Source organism: Colletotrichum truncatum (genome assembly GCF_014235925.2).
Source record: "Colletotrichum truncatum strain CMES1059 chromosome Unknown Contig_0011, whole genome shotgun sequence".
Classification (NCBI taxonomy): domain Eukaryota; kingdom Fungi; phylum Ascomycota; class Sordariomycetes; order Glomerellales; family Glomerellaceae; genus Colletotrichum; species Colletotrichum truncatum.
Window position 1 is genome coordinate 511,756 of NW_027222408.1, and position 21,157 is coordinate 532,912.

At 53.0% G+C, this 21,157-nt stretch overlaps 6 protein-coding genes across 6 annotated transcripts; 2 read left to right on the plus strand and 4 right to left on the minus strand.

Annotated features, from left to right (window-relative positions):
* Nucleotides 1-567: 567 nt before the first annotated feature.
* Nucleotides 568-5,037, minus strand: CTRU02_214483 (reverse transcriptase domain protein; the record flags this gene model as incomplete). The annotated part of the gene is made up of 1 exon (XM_070206250.1): nucleotides 568-5,037. One exon carries the CDS (start codon nucleotides 5,035-5,037, stop codon nucleotides 568-570), a length of 4,470 nt encoding a protein of 1,489 aa, XP_070060024.1.
* Nucleotides 5,038-5,492: 455 nt separating this feature from the next.
* Nucleotides 5,493-5,663, minus strand: CTRU02_214484 (uncharacterized protein; the record flags this gene model as incomplete). Its single annotated transcript, XM_036730392.1, has 1 exon — nucleotides 5,493-5,663. One exon carries the CDS (start codon nucleotides 5,661-5,663, stop codon nucleotides 5,493-5,495), a length of 171 nt encoding a protein of 56 aa, XP_036577848.1.
* Nucleotides 5,664-5,974: 311 nt separating this feature from the next.
* CTRU02_214485 (scavenger mRNA decapping enzyme) lies at nucleotides 5,975-7,015 on the plus strand (the record flags this gene model as incomplete). The annotated part of the gene is made up of 2 exons (XM_036730394.1): nucleotides 5,975-6,044; nucleotides 6,102-7,015. 2 exons carry the CDS (start codon nucleotides 5,975-5,977, stop codon nucleotides 7,013-7,015), a joined length of 984 nt encoding a protein of 327 aa, XP_036577849.1.
* CTRU02_214486 (gamma interferon inducible lysosomal thiol reductase) lies at nucleotides 6,059-7,956 on the minus strand (the record flags this gene model as incomplete). The annotated part of the gene is made up of 6 exons (XM_036730393.2): nucleotides 6,059-6,937; nucleotides 6,993-7,130; nucleotides 7,209-7,444; nucleotides 7,511-7,557; nucleotides 7,627-7,706; nucleotides 7,756-7,956. The coding sequence occupies 6 exons, from the start codon at nucleotides 7,954-7,956 to the stop codon at nucleotides 6,059-6,061; spliced, it is 1,581 nt and encodes a 526-aa protein (XP_036577850.2).
* A 2,187-nt stretch (nucleotides 7,957-10,143) lies between these two features.
* CTRU02_214487 (hexokinase family protein) lies at nucleotides 10,144-11,265 on the plus strand (the record flags this gene model as incomplete). The annotated part of the gene is made up of 1 exon (XM_036730395.1): nucleotides 10,144-11,265. The coding sequence occupies one exon, from the start codon at nucleotides 10,144-10,146 to the stop codon at nucleotides 11,263-11,265; it is 1,122 nt and encodes a 373-aa protein (XP_036577851.1).
* Nucleotides 11,266-12,166: 901 nt separating this feature from the next.
* Nucleotides 12,167-13,438, minus strand: CTRU02_214488 (uncharacterized protein; the record flags this gene model as incomplete). Its single annotated transcript, XM_036730396.1, has 1 exon — nucleotides 12,167-13,438. The coding sequence occupies one exon, from the start codon at nucleotides 13,436-13,438 to the stop codon at nucleotides 12,167-12,169; it is 1,272 nt and encodes a 423-aa protein (XP_036577852.1).
* Nucleotides 13,439-21,157: the final 7,719 nt, after the last annotated feature.

Genomic DNA, 21,157 nt, shown 5'->3' on the forward strand with positions numbered 1-21,157 from the left:
TGATAGACCTGGTAAACAATCAATGGTGAAGAATTTAGGCAAACAGCCTAGCACAACGGCGTGATTATAGTGAGAATCTGCTAGATAGGACCTACATAGTACCTAGCACTGACATCAGCAATTGGCTAGCTGCCCCCACCGCGGGGTAACGCGATGGCGGGGTGATGTCCGCCAGCTTTTCGGCGAGCCTAAAACGGGCCACCAACAATTCTGTGGGCGAAACCAGCACAGAACGCTCAGAATGGGAAAAGTGGTGTTGTTGGTTGGAAGAACTAACTAACTGGCTAGAGGGCTGTGGAGGCTGGCTAAGACCAGTGGTGGCGGCCGTCAGCCCACGTGACGGGCCGGCGAGGCCTGCCACCCACACCCCCTCTCAGACCCCTCAGCGAAAAAGCAGTAGAATAATAGGAAATACAGGAAAAGTCCCAAATCCTCCAAATCCGAGGAGTTCTCAACTATTAGAAAACTCGGTCAATTACCGGTTAAACCTGGCCAATAGGAGGCCGTGAAATCCTCCGAATCCCGAAGTCTCAATATCAATAGTCCCACAGTCTCAAAATCCCCCTCTCAATCCAATCCCTCCGCCATGCCCAACAAACGAACGAATTCCTTGTGTTTGACCGCAACCAGTGGCTTCGTGAGTCCATCGGCGGCCATATCAGCGCCCTTGATGAGTCGGAGTTCGATGCTTTTCGCAGTGTGAACCTCCTGTATGATCCATTTGTATCGGACGTCGATGTGGCGGGTTCGTGCCTCGTTGAGTGGGTTCATGACGTTGTCGTAGCCGTTGGCACTGTCAGTGAACATGATAGTAGGCGTGGTGATGGGTTTGCCGAGCAGTTGGGAGAGGCAACGTCTGATCCACTTCACAGCAATTGCCGTAGGTGTGAGATTGATGAATTCAGCCTCCGTGGTGCTCAAAGTCACGAAAGTCTGTTTCTTTGACTTCCAAGCAATCGGCGCACCAGCGAGGAAGACGACGTAACCACCTGTCGAGACTCGTGATGGCTTGTTGTCAGCGAAAGAGGCATCTGCAGCAGCGTAGAGCCCCAACTCGTTGATCGTGGGGATGCCTCCAAGTACAATACCGAGATAAACGGTGCCCTTGAGGTATCGGAATAAGTGCTTAATAGCACGAAGATGGGCCTTAGAAGGCCCTGAATTCGCCTGTGACAATTTACTGACGGTGTAGGCCATGTCAACGCGAGTTCCAGCCACCAGGAAGTTAAGGCAGCCGGTTTGTTCGATGTAAAGTTGTTGTTCGTCAAGCGAGCACTCGTTCTTGTCCCAGGTGACGGGCAGATCGTCAGTGGTCGCCATAGGCGTCTTGACAGCACTCAAACCATCAAAGTCGAATCGTTGAAGCACTGCTTTTGCGTACTTGGCTTGGGAAACGAAAATCTTACCGGCAGCTCTGTCGCGTTCAATCTGGAAACCGAGAAAATCGGTAGCCTCGCCGAGGTCTTTAAGAGAACAGACCTTCTCGAGGAGACGACGAACTTCCATCATGACTTGCTTGTTGGGAGCGGCGATGGCGTTGTCGTCGACGTACATAAGAACGTACGCTTTAATCTTGTGATTGACGAAGAGACAAACCTCCCCATCAACAGCAGTGAAGCCAATTCGTTCCATTTCACCCTTGATAAGTCGAAACCACCAAAGTGGTGATTTTCTCAATCCATAGAGTGCCTTGTGGAGCAGCCAAACCTTGTTGTCTGCAGTGGCGTAGCCAGCGGGGGGCCGGACGTACACCTTAACCCCCTCTGGAATCGAGGCGGCTAGGAAAGCAGTGTCGAAATCATATACTTCGTATTCAAGATCGAGAAGTGCGACAACTGCGAAGAAAAGGCGGGTTGCGGTGGCAGAGGCAACTGCAGCGTAAACCTCTTGCGATGACCAGTCACCTTTCTCGTGGTTTCCACAAACCACATATCGGGCCTTGTAGCGCACGATTTCGTTGTTTTTGTTGGTTTTGATGTCACATACCCACTTGCCGGGCAGGACTTTAGCGTCACGTGGTGGGTAAACGACTTCGTAAACCCCCTTTTCCGTGAATTGAGTCATCTCTCGTTCGAAGGCTTGTTCCCACTGGGGCCACTGTGGGCTCTTCTGCGCCTCACGGTAGGACTTCGGGATCACCACGCCGTCGGGTAGGACTTTCGAAAGGGCAGTAGCAGAAAGCACGCTGAGAGAGAATTGACGAGAAGTTAGTGAAGCTGGAATGTCAGCAGATAGAAAAGTCTTTTTAGCATAGGAGCGTACGCCACTGGCGGCTCGGTAGTGACCAGGTGGTCGCTGGGCTGAGGCGCGGCGAGGTCGAGAGGACTCTGCCGGTTGACTCGTTGCTTCCTCAACAATCGTGGAGAGGGAATCAGGGTCCTGGTGATCAGTTTCCATTGTTTCCACGGAAGCGACGAATTCGTCATCATTCAATTCGTTAGTAATGCTGTCACGAGGTGTAGCAGTGGTCTCCAACAGGTTCTCTGGTGGCGGAGACATGAGATGTGTATCAGTGGGTGCCATCGCTTTTTCAACGATGGTCTCATCTGGTTTGGGATCACCAGTCACGGGTTTTTCACCTTCAATAGGCTTCTGACGGATGGTGTACTGGATGATGATATCTGGTTCGACAAACGCAGCATCATGTTCAATTTCATCAATGTTGGGTGTGCCAGTAGTTGGAGGCAACACTGTCTTGTGCGGTTCCTCACGAAATCGAACATCTCTGCAGCGAATAACCTCCTTTCGATCAGGCAGGTAAACGTAGTAAATGTGGCCACGAAGAGAACCGTAACCGACGAGGAATCCCTTGATTGCTCGTGGTTCCATCTTGGCAGAGCGCATAGGGCGTCGAGGGCCCTTCTTGTGTACGTAGGCAGCACAGCCAAACGTTCGGAGATGTTCAATGTGGGGGGCCTCACGTTCAGCAGCCAAGTTCAGCTCTCTCGCCATGATCTCGTGAGGGCTCAAGTTACCCTTGGAGGGTGTGGGCAAGAGGTTGAGAATCTGAGTCACCGAATCGATGCTGTAATCCCACAGTTCCTCTGGAAGGGACATGTCAATCAGCTGTGTCCGGGCGCCTTCGACGATGGTACGACCAGCACGCTCAATAGTACCGTTCATGGAAGGCGTGTAGGCAATAGTCGTGTTGTGGCGAGTACCCTCGAAGTAGGGGTCGTTGAAAACCTTGATTAGCTCGGGAGCATTGTCAGAAACCCAAACCTTGGGCTTGAGGCCGGTGAGACTGTAGAATTCAGTATCCCATTTCTTGATAGCTGCCAGGATGGTGGCAAACTTGTGGTTGGGCAGAAAAACAACCCAGTGGTAACCACTATACTTATCCATGAGGTGTAGAACCTGACGGTTCCCTTTTGTTGATAGGGGAAGAACACCAACGAGATCAAGGTGAATTTCATCGCCAATACTCGTAAGTGGAAGTGGGTGGTCTCGACTAATCCGTTCAGTGGATTTGCTGAGATGGCAAGACTCACAGAAGAAAGCGTCAATTTCTGACGTTGTGAACCGAATGCCAACACGGCGGCAAGCCTCCACAACACGTGATGGGTGGGCGTGAACCAGCCGGCGGTGCATCAGTTCAAGAGACGGTCGCTGGGTAGCCCGGAAGGCGGCGAGGCTGACAGCAATATCTCGAGGCACGTGATTTCCAGTATCATGAGTCTCAACGACGCAGACGTCAGAAACCCAATGAACTTTGGCAAGGGAAGTGCGCTGTGTCACGTGTATGAGGCTTGAGGTCTGCCAATCATATTCCACGTGATCACGACGAAGTTTTCCAGGGCTCAGTAAGTTGGCTGGGCTGGAAGGGTTGTACTCAACGTTGTGAAGTGTCCAATCGTGAATAACGTCAGGGTTGGTGGGGTCTTGGGTCTGGAAGAAGACGGTGCCCACGCCAAGTGACCGGACTGGGGCGCCGGAGGCAGAAGTGGAAGGTGTCAAATCGCTCTTTTCAGCGTACTTGACGAAATATCGCAAGTTGTTGAAGGTTGAAGTAGTACAACCAGAATCGAGAACGATATCGTCTCGGGTGATGAGGTCATCGCGGGCAGCAGTGAAAACTGCTGGGCTGGCGATGGAGGCAAGGGCAGACTGACCCAAGATGGCAGGTGACGCTCTGACAACAGTCTGGCGGGTGCCATCAACAGAAGTAGGCTGATCCCAGCGGCAGCGATCGCCACACACGTGCTTTCTCGCTTTTTCAATCAACTTATCCCGGTTGACGTAGTGTAGAGGGATGAGATTGGGGTGGGCGACATAGCACTTTGTGGTCTCGTGATCACAGTTGCAGTGGTCGCACTTCTTCTTTTCCTTGGAGGCAGTGACAGTGGAGGTGACGGTGGTGGTGACGGCTGGAGAGGCAGGACCCCCACTGCCAGCAGACTTGCCTCCAGGTGTGTTGCGAATAGTGGCATAACTGCGCTTTTGATCCTCGTCTTGGGCAAGCGTGTAAATCGTATCAGCCACCTCATTCCACGTGGGATGGGTGGCGCCCTTCGATGTGAAATGCTTGTACGTATCGGGAAGTCGGTCCTTAAAGAAGTTAAGGAGGAAAACAGCGAGGAAGGAGTCTGGCAGACGACCGTGAATGGTCTCAATACGCTTTCTGAGGTGGTGACAGCGATTGAGGGCATCGTGAAGAGTCTTGTGATCGTTGGCGGTGGTCTTGGCAAACTCGTCAACAAGGGCAGCTGTGGCGTCTTGTGAGATTCTCGGAATGTGCTTCTCGAGCGCCTGCCACAATTCGTAAGGGTTTCCATCGTCAACCCAACCCGCTGTGCAGAGTCTGTCAAGAACCGATTCGCTGGCGTTCATGAGGAGACCATTCGTGACGTTACGGTTCTTTCTCCATTCCTCTGCAGCGATAGGGTCAGCAGGGCGAGGGACGTCAGTCTCGAGGAATATCTCGAAGTCGTATCCTCGCAGGGTCGCTGTAACAAGCATGCGCCATGTGTTCCAGTTGGATTCACCTTTCAGGCGAGGAAGAGGCGTGAAGACGGTCTTGAAGTCGTTTTGAGACATCTTGAAGTGAAAGTGAGGGTATCACAACAGTGCGGGACAGACTTATAGTCGCACCTCGATCACAGGCGTTTCTCCGAGGCCGCAGCTTTGGAGGCGTGTCTGTACGTTAGATGGCTTACTTTCGCTGCCACCTACGCGTGCTGTTGGATTGTGTAGGAGGGAGAATCTTGCGTAAGAACACGAGAAATGGGTGGAATTGTGAGATCCGACCGTAGAAATACGGTGAATCGAAGGGAAGAATGAATACTCGTAGAAGATACGAGAAACTGATGGGCTGGTTCGAAAAACCGAAGCTGAAATGGTTGAATTCTCGTGAAAAACGAGGAATCGAAGTAAAAGTTGTAGTTGTGACTGAAAAGTCTGTTGTTGACCGTGGTGTTCGTGAAAACCAGTGGGTTGTGGTGGTCGGTCGCGTGCCACGTGATATTCGTGCGCGCCAGGCAGCCAATGTCGCGTCAGAAAGTGAAATTCGTCAGCGAAGAGGAAGGAAAGAAAGCGAGAAAATCGCACAGAAGGGTAAATAAAGCGAATAAAATCGCAAAAATTCGTGAATCAATAGAAAATTGACAGACGAGTAGAATAATGGGTAAAACGACGTTATTCCGAAAGAATAACGCTGGGCTCATAACCTGTGGGCGAAACCAGCACAGAACGCTCAGAATGGGAAAAGTGGTGTTGTTGGTTGGAAGAACTAACTAACTGGCTAGAGGGCTGTGGAGGCTGGCTAAGACCAGTGGTGGCGGCCGTCAGCCCACGTGACGGGCCGGCGAGGCCTGCCACCCACAAATTCTCTCCATTGCCAGCTTCCGACCTCGATCAGATTCACAACCCACGCAACTCTCCAGACTGCCTTCTCTGCCTCCAGCTGGGTACCATACGATACCTCTCTCCTCAATCAACCTCCACAACCTAGAAGCCGTCGCGATAGTCACCCACCATGGCTGACGTAAAAGCCAACGCCGAGGCTCTCGTCCCCAAGTTCAAGCTGGATCGCGTCCTTAACCAGGGTCAAACCTCACATTCACCCCTCCTTTTCAAACACGATACTGACTAATATAAAAAAGACCAGGCAGGCCGCCGCACCTCGCTCCTCGGCACGATCGACTCCAAGCCCGCGCTCCTGATCCTCGAACGCGCCCCGTTCCCGTCCGACCCTTCCTACCTCGCCGTCACGCCCACCACCCTCTCCTCCATAGCCAACCTCGGCGCAAACGACATTTACCACTGGTACCTCGCCAACACCGGCTCCCCCGCCGACGCGAAGCCCGACACGGCCCACGCCGACCTCAAAATCAACCTCATCTACCCTTGCACGGAAACCCACGTCAAGAAGTACAGCAAACAGGGCGTCCGCTACGTCACGGAGACGCCCGAAATCTACGCGTCGGCCGTGAAGCCGTACATGCAGCGCAAGCGCGACGAGGGCCGCCTGAACTGGGTCTTCAACATCATCGAGGGCCGAACCGAGGTCGAGGACGTCATCTTCCGCACGGAGCTCGGCAAGGAGGGCGACGAGGGCTTCCTGCTCCTGCCGGACCTCAACTGGGACCGCAAGACGCTCGACGCGCTGCACCTCCTCGCCCTCGTCGAGCGCCGCGACATCTGGTCGCTCCGCGACCTGCGCAAGAAGCACATCCCCTGGCTGCAGCACATGAAGGCCAAGCTGATCTCCGCCACCGTCACAAAGTACCCCGAGATCGACATCGACCAGCTGAAGCTGTACGTGCACTACCAGCCCACGTATTACCACTTTCACGTCCACATCGTCCACGTCCAGCTCGAGGCGGGAGCAACGCAGGCCGTGGGCAAGGCCGTCGGGCTCGACAGCATCATGGACACGCTGGAAATTATGAAGGGAGACGATGAGGCGGGTATGGAACAAGTTTCTCTTAGCTATACACTAGGGGAGGCGAGCGAGCTATGGGCCGAGGTCTACGAACCCATCAAGAACTCAAAGTGCGGGACAGCTTCTCAATAGCGATGACGAGGTCGTTCACTCCCGCGCCGTGCGGGCAATCCTTCCATTGACCGTCGTCCCGGATGCAGTATATCTCCTCGTTCAGCCTGACGGTGCAGCTCTTGGTAACGCCGGCCTGGTAATGTCGTTGTTAGTATGAGGTTTGCCCTTGGAAATAACAAAGTAACCGATTGGGATGGAGGACCAAACTCACATCCGTGCTTCTCCGCACGCTGTCACGCAGCAGGCCGAGACCCGGAGCGTCGCCGTCCTGTGTAGCACAGTCGTTCAACTCCTTGATATCGATGGCGTGCTCCAGGGCGCAGTCCTCAACCAGCGACCGCTCGGGGATGGCCTGGTACTCGCGGGTCAGGCACATGGTGAAGCCAAGGTTGATCTTGGGGTCGGGGTAGAGGTGGGCGGCGCAAAGCTCGAGAATGTTGCCCATGCCTAGAGACGATGGTTAGGATCGGTAGAAACGAAAAAGAACTACAGATAGATATGTTATAGACATACACTCGGATGGGCCATGCTTGCAAGCTATTCCGTCGTTCTCGGTCGGTCTGTACAGCCTCTGCCGTTAGTCATCTGCGTCGCCCTCCATTATCGAGATGAGGAAGTGTGCGACTTACGTGCCGATGAAGGAAAGGGTGAAGTTGACCTTGTTATGGGTCTTCATCATGGTCGGGAGCACCAGGTCCCTCAAGCAGTCCTACATCCGTCAATAACCCATCGTCCAGCAGTCGCCGAAAGCCACTTACCCTTGCATCAGGGCATTTGCTCATGATGTGCGCCTCCAAAGGCACCAGCTTCTTCTCCTCGGCAACCACCGGAGCTTGCTGGGGAACAAACCTCGGGGCGTGGGGCAAGCGCGTGTAGCCCCAAATGGTGTAGATGAGGTAGATGCCCAGCAGGCTGAGTGGCCAGAGGGACTTCTTCCGGTAGGCAAGCCGTCCGGACATGTTGGGTGGTGTGTTGTAGTAGCCTAGCTTCACGTCCATCGCAGGTGTTTTCGGGGTATCGGGTTCGGAGATCGTGGACTTTGCGGCGTCGAGAGCTTGTTCGTTTGACGAAAGTGATGAATTGACGTATCGCACAGGGGGGGAGGTCTTGCTCGGCAGTATTTGGTCTGTACAAGAACAAACTACCGCTGGGTTTTGAGGTGGAATGTAGCTGTGTTTCTCTTCAGAGACAGCACACTCCCAATCCCCCCGACCGGATGAGGAAGCAGAGTTTATGCTGCGAGGGGGGCGCTGTAATTGCGACAGCCGTGCATCACAGCACGGCACCTTAAGCCAAACAGAGTTGAGCGGACGTTGGAGACCAAACGCCAGTGCTAGCTGGATTGGGCAAGGCCAGAAAAGGTTATGTGAGTACTTTATCGATTGCGTAGATATCACCAGGACGAAAGTACCTATCTATCTCCACCAATCACTCACCTCCCAGAAGCACTTACTGCAACCTTGGTAGAGCTTCGACCATTAACAAGCAGCACACGACAGGCGGGCAATAGCGGGGTCTTTCAGCGGGACAGGCCCTCTGTGGCGCCACACCGCAGTGCCCCCTCAGTTCCCTTATCAGCGGACTCTTTGTACGTATTATTGTTGCATTCATCGCGGAGAGCCCTGTGGTTGGGTACCTGATGCAACAGTGCGAGTCGATAGAATGTGGTACATGGCGCCACAGCAGGGATCCAAGAATCCCCAGCTTCTTCCATCTGATGTCGATAACTAGAGATGAGATCTGGTTCTTTCTTTTTGCTTTTTTTTTTTCTCTCTCTCTACATAACTACATTGAACCTGTATAATGTCAACATGGCGAGGTGCCTCTAAAGAAACCTTTTCGACCACTGAAACAAAGAGTCATGCCAGTTTTATGACGGCTTACCGTCAGCAAACCAAAATCCATATCAGTTATGTGTCTTACATAAGAAACATACAGTGGCTGCATTCCCCAGACACAGTGGGCATCCACTCCAAGTTCCCTCTCACTCTCACTCTCTCCTCACGAGGAAACAGCGGCGCATCAGAGAGCTGAGTGTAACGTGTGCCCTAGTTACTATATGCAAACGGGGGGGACTCAACCTTCATTCCTCTTCATCAACCGATGTATTAGAAGTTGCTGTTCTTCTCTTTTCTCTTTTTTTTTTCTTTTTCTTTTTTCGGTCGTCCATTCGAACTCCAAAAACATCTTCATGAATCTATTCAGTTGGTTTCTGCAAAAGATGATTACATCCTCCCGCTACACAGGACCCTCACAAGACAGATAACCAACAGAGAAAAGGGCACACACACACCACCTGAAAGCAAGGCAAGGCGAACGTTCAACCGCCTCATTTCCCGTCGCTTGAATACTCACAATACTTTTACACCACCATCGAACCCAGCAACCTGACAGAAACGACATGGATCCCGGCTCTGCCCTGCAGCAATTCCTGCAGCCGCTCCAGGTCGATAACCGGAAAATTCACACACTGTCCCGACTCTTTTATTCGAATTTTAGTGACCTCGCTCTCCACGCCCATGATCAGTTCCTCCCCACCCCCATTTCCGAGTCAATTCTAAGACCAATCAGCCAGAGCGGTCACGGTAGGTATGTTGATGTCTTCCCCTCGCCATGTGCCACTGAGCTGTGCTTTGTTCCGAGCACATGGCTTTTGGCGGAATAGAGGACGTCTTTCATTTGTTCGTTTCATCAAGCTAACATGAGACGACAGGCATCTGGCCATAGACATGTATGTTCTCTCTCTCTCACTCGCAACCCACCACGCCATATTATTCCCCCCCTTGCCGCTGCTCACCACTGAGCTTCGAAATGAGCAGCCCCAGCAGCATGTCCGCAACTGACCCCCTCCTAGCGGTGGCACAAATCTCCGAGTAGGCTTCATCGAACTCTTGGGTAAGGGAAACGCCCATCATGACCCTCACCAAAAAACAAACGGCACCACGACCTCTGCACCAGCCCTCCGTCTCAAAGAGAAATCATGGCCCATAGACGACCGTCTCAAGGGCTCCTCCGAATCTGAGCCCCAGCTGCTCTTCGACTGGATCGGTTCCTGCATCGCGACTGTGGTCCGCTCCGCCCTCCAAGAATGGCCTTCCCTTTCCGCTTCAGAAGAGCTGCCTCTCGGCATAACCTTTAGCTTCCCCATGGTCCAGCACTCCATTTCCGACGCAACTGTCATGACAATGGGTAAAGGCTTTAGTATCAAGGGTGACGCTGAGCTGGGCCCATTACTCCTCAAAGGTTACGATAAGGCAAGGTCCAAGTCCCAGGAGAACATCCCCGGTCGAGGGGAGGATGCAGAAGCTGGACGGCTACCGCCTATCCGCATCGCAGCCATATCCAACGACTCTGTATCAACCCTGATCTCCTTCATCTATCTCTCCCCGTCCTCACCTTCCTCTAAAGCCTCAATGGGCCTCATCGTCGGCACAGGCTGCAACGCCACCATCCCCCTCAAACTCTCCACCCTCGGCGCCTCCAAGTGGCCGGCGAGCGTGAGCACGTTACCCGGTGAATCCTCCCGTGACGTCCGCATTGCCGTCAACACGGAGTGGAGCATCCGCGGCACCGCACCTCCTCTCCGGACCTTGGGCCTCGTCGCCTCCTGGGACTCTGCCCTGGACGCGGCGCTAGTCGGACCCAACGAGATCACCGGCTTCCAACCCCTGGAGTACATGACCGCCGGCCGGTACCTCGGCGAGCTCGGCCGGCTCATGCTGGTAGACTACCTCCAGACCGTATTGAACATCGCCAGGGACACACTGCCGTCGCCCCTGCTGGTGCCGTACGGTCTAACAACGACCTTCCTAAGCCACTTCAAACCCCTCGACCCCTCCAAACTGCTCCCCATGCTGGAGGCGGAGTTCCCCCCGGACAGGACCCCCTTCCAGTGGACTACCGAAATGGCAACATCGCTCTACCACATCGCCAAGGCGATCGAGCTCCGCGCCGCAGGCATCGTCGCAGCCGCCACCGTTGCGCTCCTGAGACTAGCTGAAGATGTACCCTCCGCGGAACTAGCCGTCCAGAACGACACCTCCACGCCTGTCCGGGAGTTGGGCGTCGGTTACACGGGCGGCTGCATCTCGCACTTCCAGGACTACCTCGCCGACACGCAGGCGTTCCTCGACGAGATTGTGAGGCTGGAGTTCGACGGCAGGCCGCCGCCCGTCAGGGTTGTCCTAAGCCCTTGCCACGATGGCGGGATCAAGGGTGCTGGCATCCTCGCGGCTGCCACGGGGGTTAGTCAGAAACAGGACATGTAGGGGTATCTTGCTGAAGAGAATAACCCTGGATAGAGACAGAGAGAGAGAGAGAGAGAGAGAAATATGGCGTCATGTAATAGCTGATGGGAGGGGTATCACGGAGCCCGTTGCAGTATAGAGGACACAAAGTAACGACTCACACAATTGTTATCTAGAGCTCCCAGGGACCACAGCACCTGACGTTTATTTATTTTACTTTTCTATTTCGTTTAGAATCGTGTTGTACTGGTGTCCACTCTCCGAGGCCACTTTGGAACTGTTACCATCATCAGCCGCTTTAGACTTTTTTTTCGTCTTCGACAAACGCGTCAACAACCATGTACTCTGAACATGCACACATGCAAACAAACGCCAGTCCATTCAGCAGGGTTATGTACATCACTGCAGATACATTGGACATCGCAAATCAGTCGAAACGTTTTAAGGAAAAATCGGCATCATGAGACAAAATCGCCCAACTGCTTCGCTTGGATATATTTTAGCCTAGATGGTTTTTTTTAAAGACTCAAATCACATCGGTACCGCCCACCTCGCCAAGTTGACATAATCTCAGAAACTCCCTCGTCATTAATACCAAATCTCTCCCGGCACGGATACATGGATTCCATTCTCCAGCCTGCCTTCCTAGAAAAAGATGAAAGAGAAGAAATATTTTTTGCCATACAGCGCAACGATTTTCTTCGAACAAAATGATTCAAGGTCCCCCAATGCAACTAAAGCGATGGTGATGAAGCAGACGCTATGCTATGCACGTGTTGTTGTTTTTTGATACCATCGGAGGCGCTTGGCCCCCGTTCATATGGACTCCCCTCTCCAATGCTTTTGGTCCCAATGCTTTATCTTCCCCGTTGAGGCCGTATCAGTCATGAAATAGGAATGGTTGTGTGTGCGAAGTTTGATCTTACTGCCGCGGCGGTCCCCTCATCGCTCTCGTGGAGCGATAGTTCAACCTTGGCGGAAGCGTAAGCTCCATATCATCGATGCCCTCGTCGTCCGCTTCAATAGGCGCGCTGTCAGCGTCAAGGGGCTTCGCCATATCCACCTCTACCGTCTTGGCTACCGGTGTCTTGATATCCGCCTCGAGCTTGGCGTCAACCTCAAGCTTTCTCGGTGTGATGGGTGGGTTGTTATCCTTGGCGGGCGTGAGCTCCCGCCGCATGCTCGTTGGTCGAAGAGTCCGCACCTTGTTCGTCTCACTAGCGGTCTTTAACAGTTCGGGCTCCTCTCTCTCTACTCGCTCCATCTCTTTGATAGCCAGCTCCTTCGTATCTGCCAGTCGCCTTTGGATGTTTGAGATTTCCTCTGTACACTGTCCGTCACGCAAGAACTGGTGTGCTGCGTGCTCGCACATGCCTTGGACATACTCCAGGCCCTTGTCGAGTTCGTCATATGCATCTGAAGCATTGTCGCCCAGTATTGAGCCGGCCGGGCCGGCGCGTGTATATGAAGGTCCCGATTTCCTGCCGGGGGGGCCCATACGTCTTGTGCTCATGTATCGCAGGGATGGCAGGGCATCAGAAGCAGGCCCCGCAGTCAAAGGTGCATCCGGCTTCAAGTCACCGTCATCGTCATCATCGTCAGGAACTTCGAGCTCTGCGAGACGTCGGATCTGTGCAACTTTTGCCGCCATCTTGGCCTTGCGCATCAAGTTCCGGCTCGCCGACACGAACTTGACCAATTCCTCGAAGAAAGTCTGCACGTACTGATCATAGTAGACGACGACCATAGTGCGACTGCGGTACTTGGAAGGAGCACCCTCCTCATCCGACACAACAGACTCCGTACGAAGACGCTTCTTAACCACCTCTCTCGCTCGCGCTTGTGCCTTGTTTATCGCATCTTTTGTCTGCATCTGAACAGCCGATGGCGTTCCATTGTCGGGGCTTGGTTGTTGAGTAGTTTTCTTCTCATCGTCTGGTGATATTGTGGCACCCTCCGCTTGGGGTTTGCCTGCGTTGTCGGCAGATTCGTCAACAGGCGTGGGGCTAGCATCAGTATCCTCGTCCTTGAGCTTGAGTGATTCCGTAGATCCACGATTCCTAAGGGACTTCGTGGTGCCGGCTTTGCAAAATGCAGCTAGCTCGACTTGACGCTTATCGATCTGGTCTCCAAGCTCGTCTAGGCGAACTACCCAGTCGGGGACATTGTTAATGATATTCTTGAGAGCGTCCATTGTCAAAGCAAGGTGGTCGTCTTCCTGTCGAGGGCTCGCCGTGGTGAATTCGTTAAAGACGTTAGGTGTTTGTGAACAGCCCAACGTCTAGATGCGGGGAGACAGTAAAGGCGTTCGAGATAGCCAGCAACAGGAGGCAGCAAGCGAGCAGCAAGTTTTGAGGGGGTTGTTCGGTGGGATATGGGGCGGTGATCGGCGTTGCAGACTCGATAATGGGGAAGGTCGAGAAAAGAGGAAGAGATCAGCGTGCTTATGAGTGAAGCATGATCCGCCAGCAAGCGAGGTTGGCGTGTCTCTCCCTGAGGGTTGTACCGCAGTTGGAGTAAACAGAAGGCGGTGGGCGTCGAGGAGGCGTGTATCACGTCGAGAGGGAAGAAGGGTGTCGAGAACAGTAGAGACGTGTGTCTGCTTCACGCTTGGACCTGGGCAGGAGTTGGATTTAAACTAGCGGCGGTGTCTTGTGCCTGTGAAGACGCAATGAATGCGAATCGGGCGAAAGCGACGGTATGTAGGCGTCGGGGGGCCAGAAGCCGTAAATTGTGCGAGTGTGATCGGCAGCTAAAAAAGACGGCTTGGGATCTGCGCGGGACCGTTTCCAGTGGTCAAGTCTCGAATTTTGTGGACGGTTGGGTGAGAAGAAGAAGAAGAAAAAAAAGACGAAGAAGCAAAGGTACGGGTGGATAGAGGGATGAATGAGATGCAGCGGAACAAGGTCCCTTGGTATATTCGTAGGGCGAGCTAGATTGAAAAGTCAGAGGGAGGCTTCGGGGATATGCGCCAATGTGGATGTACCGTTTTCTATGCCTTCGTGTGCTTGGCGTCAAAGTTGGGGGTCAACGGCACTAGCTGAGGCCGCTAATGCTGAGAGGGAAAAGTGACGACGAGAATATCAACGACGAGTGGTTGCACGAAGCTAGACGTGGCGGTTTGATGCTACTCGGATCGAGTCCGCTTTACAAAGGGCGGGCAGCCGAGAAGCCGAATCCAACGGCGGGCTAGGTAGTGGAAGGGATGGGCTTTCTTTCTCTTCTTGCGTGCTCTATGACAAGCAAAGAAAGACACAGGCACGCACACTTCTGGGGAAGAAAGGAGGAGAGTGTAAGAGGAGAAAGAGGAGAAGCTATTATGGGAGGGAAAGTTGTGCGATGCGAAGGTGGTGGGGAGGGTGGACAAGACTAGATAGAGCAACAGGCCAAGAGGAGGAAACCCAATGGCATAAGGCGGCACAAAAGGCCGTGGGCGACAAGAACAACGGATGCAAGGAGCATTCGCAGGTGAGTGAGAGAAAGGTAGGGGCGCTTGTGTGAGTGCAGACGCATACGCAGAGGTAGACACAGATGCAGATAGATGCAGATGCAGCCAGAGCAAAAAAGCAGGAGAGGAGGGTAAAAGATACAAGTTTAGAGGGAAAAATGGCCAGGTACGTATCCCCGGACTGAGAAGGTACGGAGAGCAACGGGGCAGGGGACAGGGGTCGGCAAGGAAAGGCGGACCAAGACGAGGGACGAGAACGAGGATTTGAGGGTAACGACAACAATGACACGCCCGTGGTGTGGAGAAAAGCAGCTAAGAAATGCGTGTACGTACCCGCCCCTTCTCTTCCCGCAAAAAGACTGGGGTGGAGGGGGGAAAGGCAGGAGGGGAGGGAAGATAGAGAAAGAAAGCGCGGAAACGAAGGAGGGAAAGAGGGGAAAAGAGAATTAGGGGGGAACCGTAGAAAGAAAGAGGAGGAGTTAGGAGCTGCCGCTGTATTGTTAACTACTACTACCCGCTTGCCAACAATGCCAGTACAGTAACCCCTTCTCATTGAGCTAGCAATAGTATGTTAAGTCTGTTACATAGTAGAAGGAAAGGGAAGGAACAGTGAGTGGATTGGGGGGAGAGGGGACGACCGATGGAGGGAGGAAGGAAAAAGAAGAAGTGGGTCCTCTCGGTACGTACCCCAAATGAGGGCAGGAAGCGGGGACCTTTGGAGGAGGTAGGTAGGTCCCTCGAGCACCAACGCCTTTCAAGCAATGAAAGGTTGACATTACGGATTGACAGGCAGGCACGCAAGCAGGCAGGTCGAGGAAAGGTACAAGGGGAGAGCCCCCGCATGTACCTTCCAGAGCCCACTTCGCTTTCGCAGTCCTCCGGCAACTAAGGCACAAACTCACCCGCCATCTCTCTAAAGAGTACACTGCGGATACTTGGTGTGGGATACCTTGTCCATCAACAGGTACTACACTACGTATATGGATACCAATTCTAGCATTCCTCTATGTCTGACACTGGGAAAATCAGACAGAGACTCTCTCGCATGCTGTTCATCACCAGACCCATCAAACTCCATCCACCTGCAGGCCGGGAGGAAGATCGCCAACATCTTCTTTTTCTTTGGTCGCATCGCATCTCAGCGCGACGCAACGCAACCCATCACCTACGGGCCTACGGGAGTTGTTGGATTGGATCGGGCATTCCTGACTATTCGCTTACCTCATGTTGACACGAGCAGCTGCGGCAATTATACCTTTTTTCTTTCTTTCTTTTATTATTATTATTTTTTTTTTGTCTCCTGGTTACGAAGATTGGTACGGTCTCTCATACCTCCGTCTGATGCTGCAGTGACGGCCGTATATCCACCGCGGCTCAATGCCAATTGCAAGCAATCCTGCGCAAATCAGTGGAAGTCTCCGCAGCGGCCCCTGCCGGTCTGGAGATGAGAAAGAGTTGATTGGAGCTTGAATTCGGTGGTTTCAATCTGATTTCTCCTACTTTAGTGTCCATCAGTCACCGCTTACGGAGCACTATTTCCACCTACACCACCTTATCTCAACCCGCTCCATTAGCCAACAATCAGCCAACGCCTGAGACGCATACACCATGCTATGTGTGTGTGTGTATTTGTTTGTCGTGCGTTTGCTCTAATGCAAGTGCGGCACCGCATACCACAGTCGAATTAGCCCCTCCGACCGCCAACCCGCCATTGTCAGATCCAGCCGTGGACGATGTACGGATACGTCAGGACCATCCATCACTTACGGCCGTTGCGTGCCCTACACTAGTTGCCTTGGCCCCTACGGCACCGTGAACACACACGACTGTCAATGCAAACCGGAAACTTGTCGATGTTGCTTTTATTGTCGGCCCTCGGCAGTCGTTTCGTTTCGAAGAATCGCCGTGCCTGAAGCAGCATCTACATTCAAAAGAATGTGCAGCGTCCCCCTTCTCAACGAACATTGAAATCTGCAGTTGCGCGCGCCATCCAAGGGTGCTTCTACAACCACTGAACACCTGGATCAAACACATCCATTCTTGATACCTCTTCTACCAGTACGGATGATAGCCGCATGTACCAACCATTAACGCTAAACAGAGACATGCTAAAGGGCTGCCCCGAGACCTAGTCTCAAAATGAGCCGTCATTTCTAATGCCCACTCCATGACGGATACATGCTGCTCAAAGGCCTTGGCGACGACACACAACTGTCGGCGCGTCAATTAAACGAAAAGAGGAAATGCAGGCCAGCCTAACCGTCACCGCCCCGGCCTTCACACCCGTCGCAATCGTCGGACGTAGCTCCGACTCGCGATGCCGTCTCCGCTACTGTTCTGCACGGACACCAGCGCCCTTGCCCTGTCTGTGCTTAAACTGTCTTATTAACGGCGCCAAAGAAAGTAACATAATTCGGGCCTACGACTGGCTGACATACGATCGGCATTGGTGGTGATGCACTGGTGAGCTGCCGAAGTTATACTTACGTAGTAGCCACCGTCTCAATTGCTACTTCAATAGTTACTTCGAATCGGCGACGGAACGAATACCGCTGACTGCCTTACTGCCTGTGTTAATGTCCATCCCAATGGAGGCCTGACGAGATCAGCATTGATGATGAGAGGAGAGTATCGAGACGAGTATTGTCCAAGCGGGCCAGGAGAGAGAAAGGGGACCATATCCTGATGCTAAGACCAAGGGTCACGCCATATTTGTGTGGTGCGCACCGCGGTTCGAAACCAAACCAAACACATTATCCTCGACCCTTGAGGGTTTCGAATATCTCGTTGTTGTAACCTTCCCTTTTCCTGCCCTGTCAGCCAGACGATTGTGGGCTTCAAGTCGGTGTACGCCGGACGATGCGCGGATCCCAACAGCAGTGCCTCGTCAAATGATTTTAGATAGCCACAGGTGCTTCTCTCAGAGCTTCTCGAATATCAATTTTGTGGAGGCAAACCAGGGTGAAACACGCGCCAGTGAAAGCACCCTGTTGATCGCCACTGTTAGCTCTATTCTCACCACAGCCACGACCCAGGGCTGCTTGTTCCTTTTGCCATGCGACATCAATCTCGCATGTCGCCCTGACTAGGAGCCAGTTGAAATTGCACAAGTTCATTTACTCTTTCAATGAACTTGTGAGTTGCAAGAAGGAAGCGCTGTTAAACTTCAATCTTGCAGCCAAGCGCCTTTTCCGCCGCCCACGACCCTGTCCCTATTTGCTACTTACCATGATCAAGCAACGTCCGGTCTCGAGAAAGTTCAGGATCTACAACCAATCGTTCCTTTGAGCCGAGGATGGACACACGCACTGACGGTACTCTCGCGGCACGCTCACCTTGAACAGATAAAGTACGAACACGGTTACAGGAGAAGAAATCTACTTTGCGCAATGCTACTTTGAGGCCTCTCCTTGTATAGTGAACAATCTGAGCTTGCTGGGCAGGGCAAGAAGGACAACATCGACATGGCACCAACCAAGCAGGGGAGCGCTCGCCGTCGCTCTTCTCCCTAGTGTGGACACACGTAATGGTCAATTGTCCATCCACTCAACGCCTGCAGCTTACGATCCTCTCGGCTACCTTTGCATGCCGCTGCAGATCAAGAGAATTGCCCGCCTTTTAGCCCCAACCATGCGCCCTATTATCCCATCCATATTGATGCGTTGGCAATGGTTTTTTCATTTACGTCTGCTTCCTTCAAAACCTCCGCTACCCGGTACTTAGTTCCGCTATGCAGCTTGCTTCCGACATCCATATCAGATGATTCCCCGGCATCTTCAGTCAGCATGCTTACTTCAAACCCCCGGTTCTTGACAGGTAAACTTGGGATCACGCCTGTGCAGCACGAGATGAAAATTTTCGCATGGATTTGGCAAAGCCATCATTTCTCAACGGTCGAGAACTTGACCCCTGGCAACCGCAGACGAGGACTCACAAAAACAAGCCACAATTGCTTGGCCAACAATCCAACCCCCATGTCCAGCTTCATTACGTGTAGTATACGGGTTTTGTCAAGGGATGTTGGGGGGCCTGCCTATATCTGTACTTCCACAGACAATATATGCGCCTCCAATCCTGAGTAGGTGTGCCTCTAGCCTACGGCGACATCTCCACAATCACGCAGTGAGGAGTCCAACAACTGACCGCTGAACCAATTACCCCGCAAGCCTGTTGGTTAGAACCAACCATGAAGATTGTGTCCTCGCAACAGAACAAAGCCGGTCAGTCTCCAACCAGGGCATGTGCCTGCAAACAGTGAGAAAAGGACACGACTATGGTCAAAGCTGCCCTGCTCTTTGCTTCCGAAGTAACCGGCAACAGAGCCAGAAAATAGACTGGCGCGATGTTCCGTGGATCGCTTGAAGCCTGTACCGGGACAATCCCCCGAGGGCGCCGAGATGTCTCCAACAAACCTGGTTTGTCTGGATTGGGGGTGCTGCTTCGTGCCAACCACTTCTCCGACCTGGAGGGGAAGTGGCTCGTTTTACCTGTGGACCTGGACGTCAACCTGCACCAACACACATCGCCGTATCTGCCTGAGAGAGCGCCGGGCGAACGTTGGAACTAAGGCCGAACGCACATGTCGACTCGATCAGCCGTCCCTGCTTCGAGATACCCCGGAACCCTGCCTTCATCATCGATGCCGAACAGACATTCTACTACGTAGTATTGGTAAAGAGTACGTCGCAAAATAACAAAATACTTGTGATATCGATGCTGGGTCGTCTGAGACTGGCTCGGTTCATTCTTTGTTGCTTGCCTTGGCTTGTCTATCGCAGCCACTGATGGACGGGACAACGTCTGAGGTTGATCGACGTGACCAAACTTTAATGCAGGTGGTGGCGTGCCCGTAAACAGAGGTTTATCAAGGAATTTAACATCGTTAGCCAGCTTCTATCCAACACCACCACCACTTGGTTCAAAACAGATGAGAACGGACGGGCGGCGATCGCATCTACTAGGATTTGGTGAGAGAGCTACCATGTAGCTTCAAAAAGCAAATTCACTGCATGCCGTCCTTCCTGCTACGGACAGGGCACCAATGCCCTAGAATCTCACGGGGCAAATCTTCCATGCAGCTCATCAGCGCAAAGTATCTTTCAACAACAATCAAGATCTAAGACATGACCAGGGCAGCCCCGGAGTAGCGTGCTTCTAAAATGACGGTGAAGTAACTGCGTGAGTGAAAAGCAAAGACAGCTCCGACAGGCTCAAATTTGGGCACGTTGATGGGCAGCGACACACACGTCCGGCTATTAAGGGCGGCAGCAGGAAGGTCGTGTCAAGCGAGCGGTTCCTCCGACGATCCAGTGTCGCGCTCGATTTGGGTGAGAGATGACGCTGCTTGCGTCTTGTAGCATCCGGTCTGCATGTGTCAGGAACTCCATCAGCCTGACGTCCTACTCCTCCGCGTAAAACTTAGCCTTACGCGTTCCAACATGCAACGTCAGTCCATCTCCGGATTGACTTGCGAACCAGGCACCACACCTTCCTGCACGTCCGCACGGTACAAGAATGGAAGAAGCAAAGAGTACAACCGTTTTGCCGAAGGGCCTCTATCAAAACCCCATTCGGACGAGACTCTCAGTTCTCGGTGCGGTCCGAGAGCCAGAGGACTACGCGTACGTGTTCGAGATGTCTAGGAACAACCTTGCCTGGAACATTTTCTTGATAATTTAAAGTCTCTGACATGGCGCATAAACATAGTCTCGCTGCAAGATGATGAGGTTTTGAAGTATTTCATGACATTGAGCTGGCCTGGAGTTCCCTTGGAAGATGGGGAACAACGCCCTGAGTCGTACACTTTTGACAAGGTATGGGTACCTCCAACCGCCATTGTCGTACTGGCCACCTGCTCTGGACCGCCTGCACACAGCGCCCACCTATTCTGCAAGGTCGGCCGGCTATGTCACTTTGGAGGTGATACTTCGGCGTGACAGAGACAGGCAAAAAGCGGATCCTAAGCTTGCTGTTTGTCTCCGATCAATCGACAAACTCCAGATGCATGAGAAGGAATGCGAGCGAATCAAGGCACTGAGGCTCTATCCACCTATGGCACCTGATCTCGTGATACTGTCTCGGCGGCTAGGCGAGCATTGCGGACGCCGTAGTGCCTTTCATTGGGTCGCAACGGAGATGAGTGCAGCCAGCATTCGGCCACTAACGGCAAAGCCTTGGACTCGTCGGCAGTATCACACGTGGGAAAGCGATTCAAGGATGAGGACACGCCGGGGCCGTTCCGCGACCGTTGCGGTGAGTGCCTCGTTAGCTACAGAAGCTGTTTATAGCCTTTGGCGGATTTTCATGGGAGGGCTTTAGGCCCTCGGTACCTAAACTGAACACTGCGGGTGGAGTACGGAGTATGTTGCAAGAAACTCCGCCATCTTCCACCCGCACACTCACCACGGCGTAGGTAGTACTTGTAGGTACACATATCTCCAAGTCAACGAGTCGGTCGACAACGAT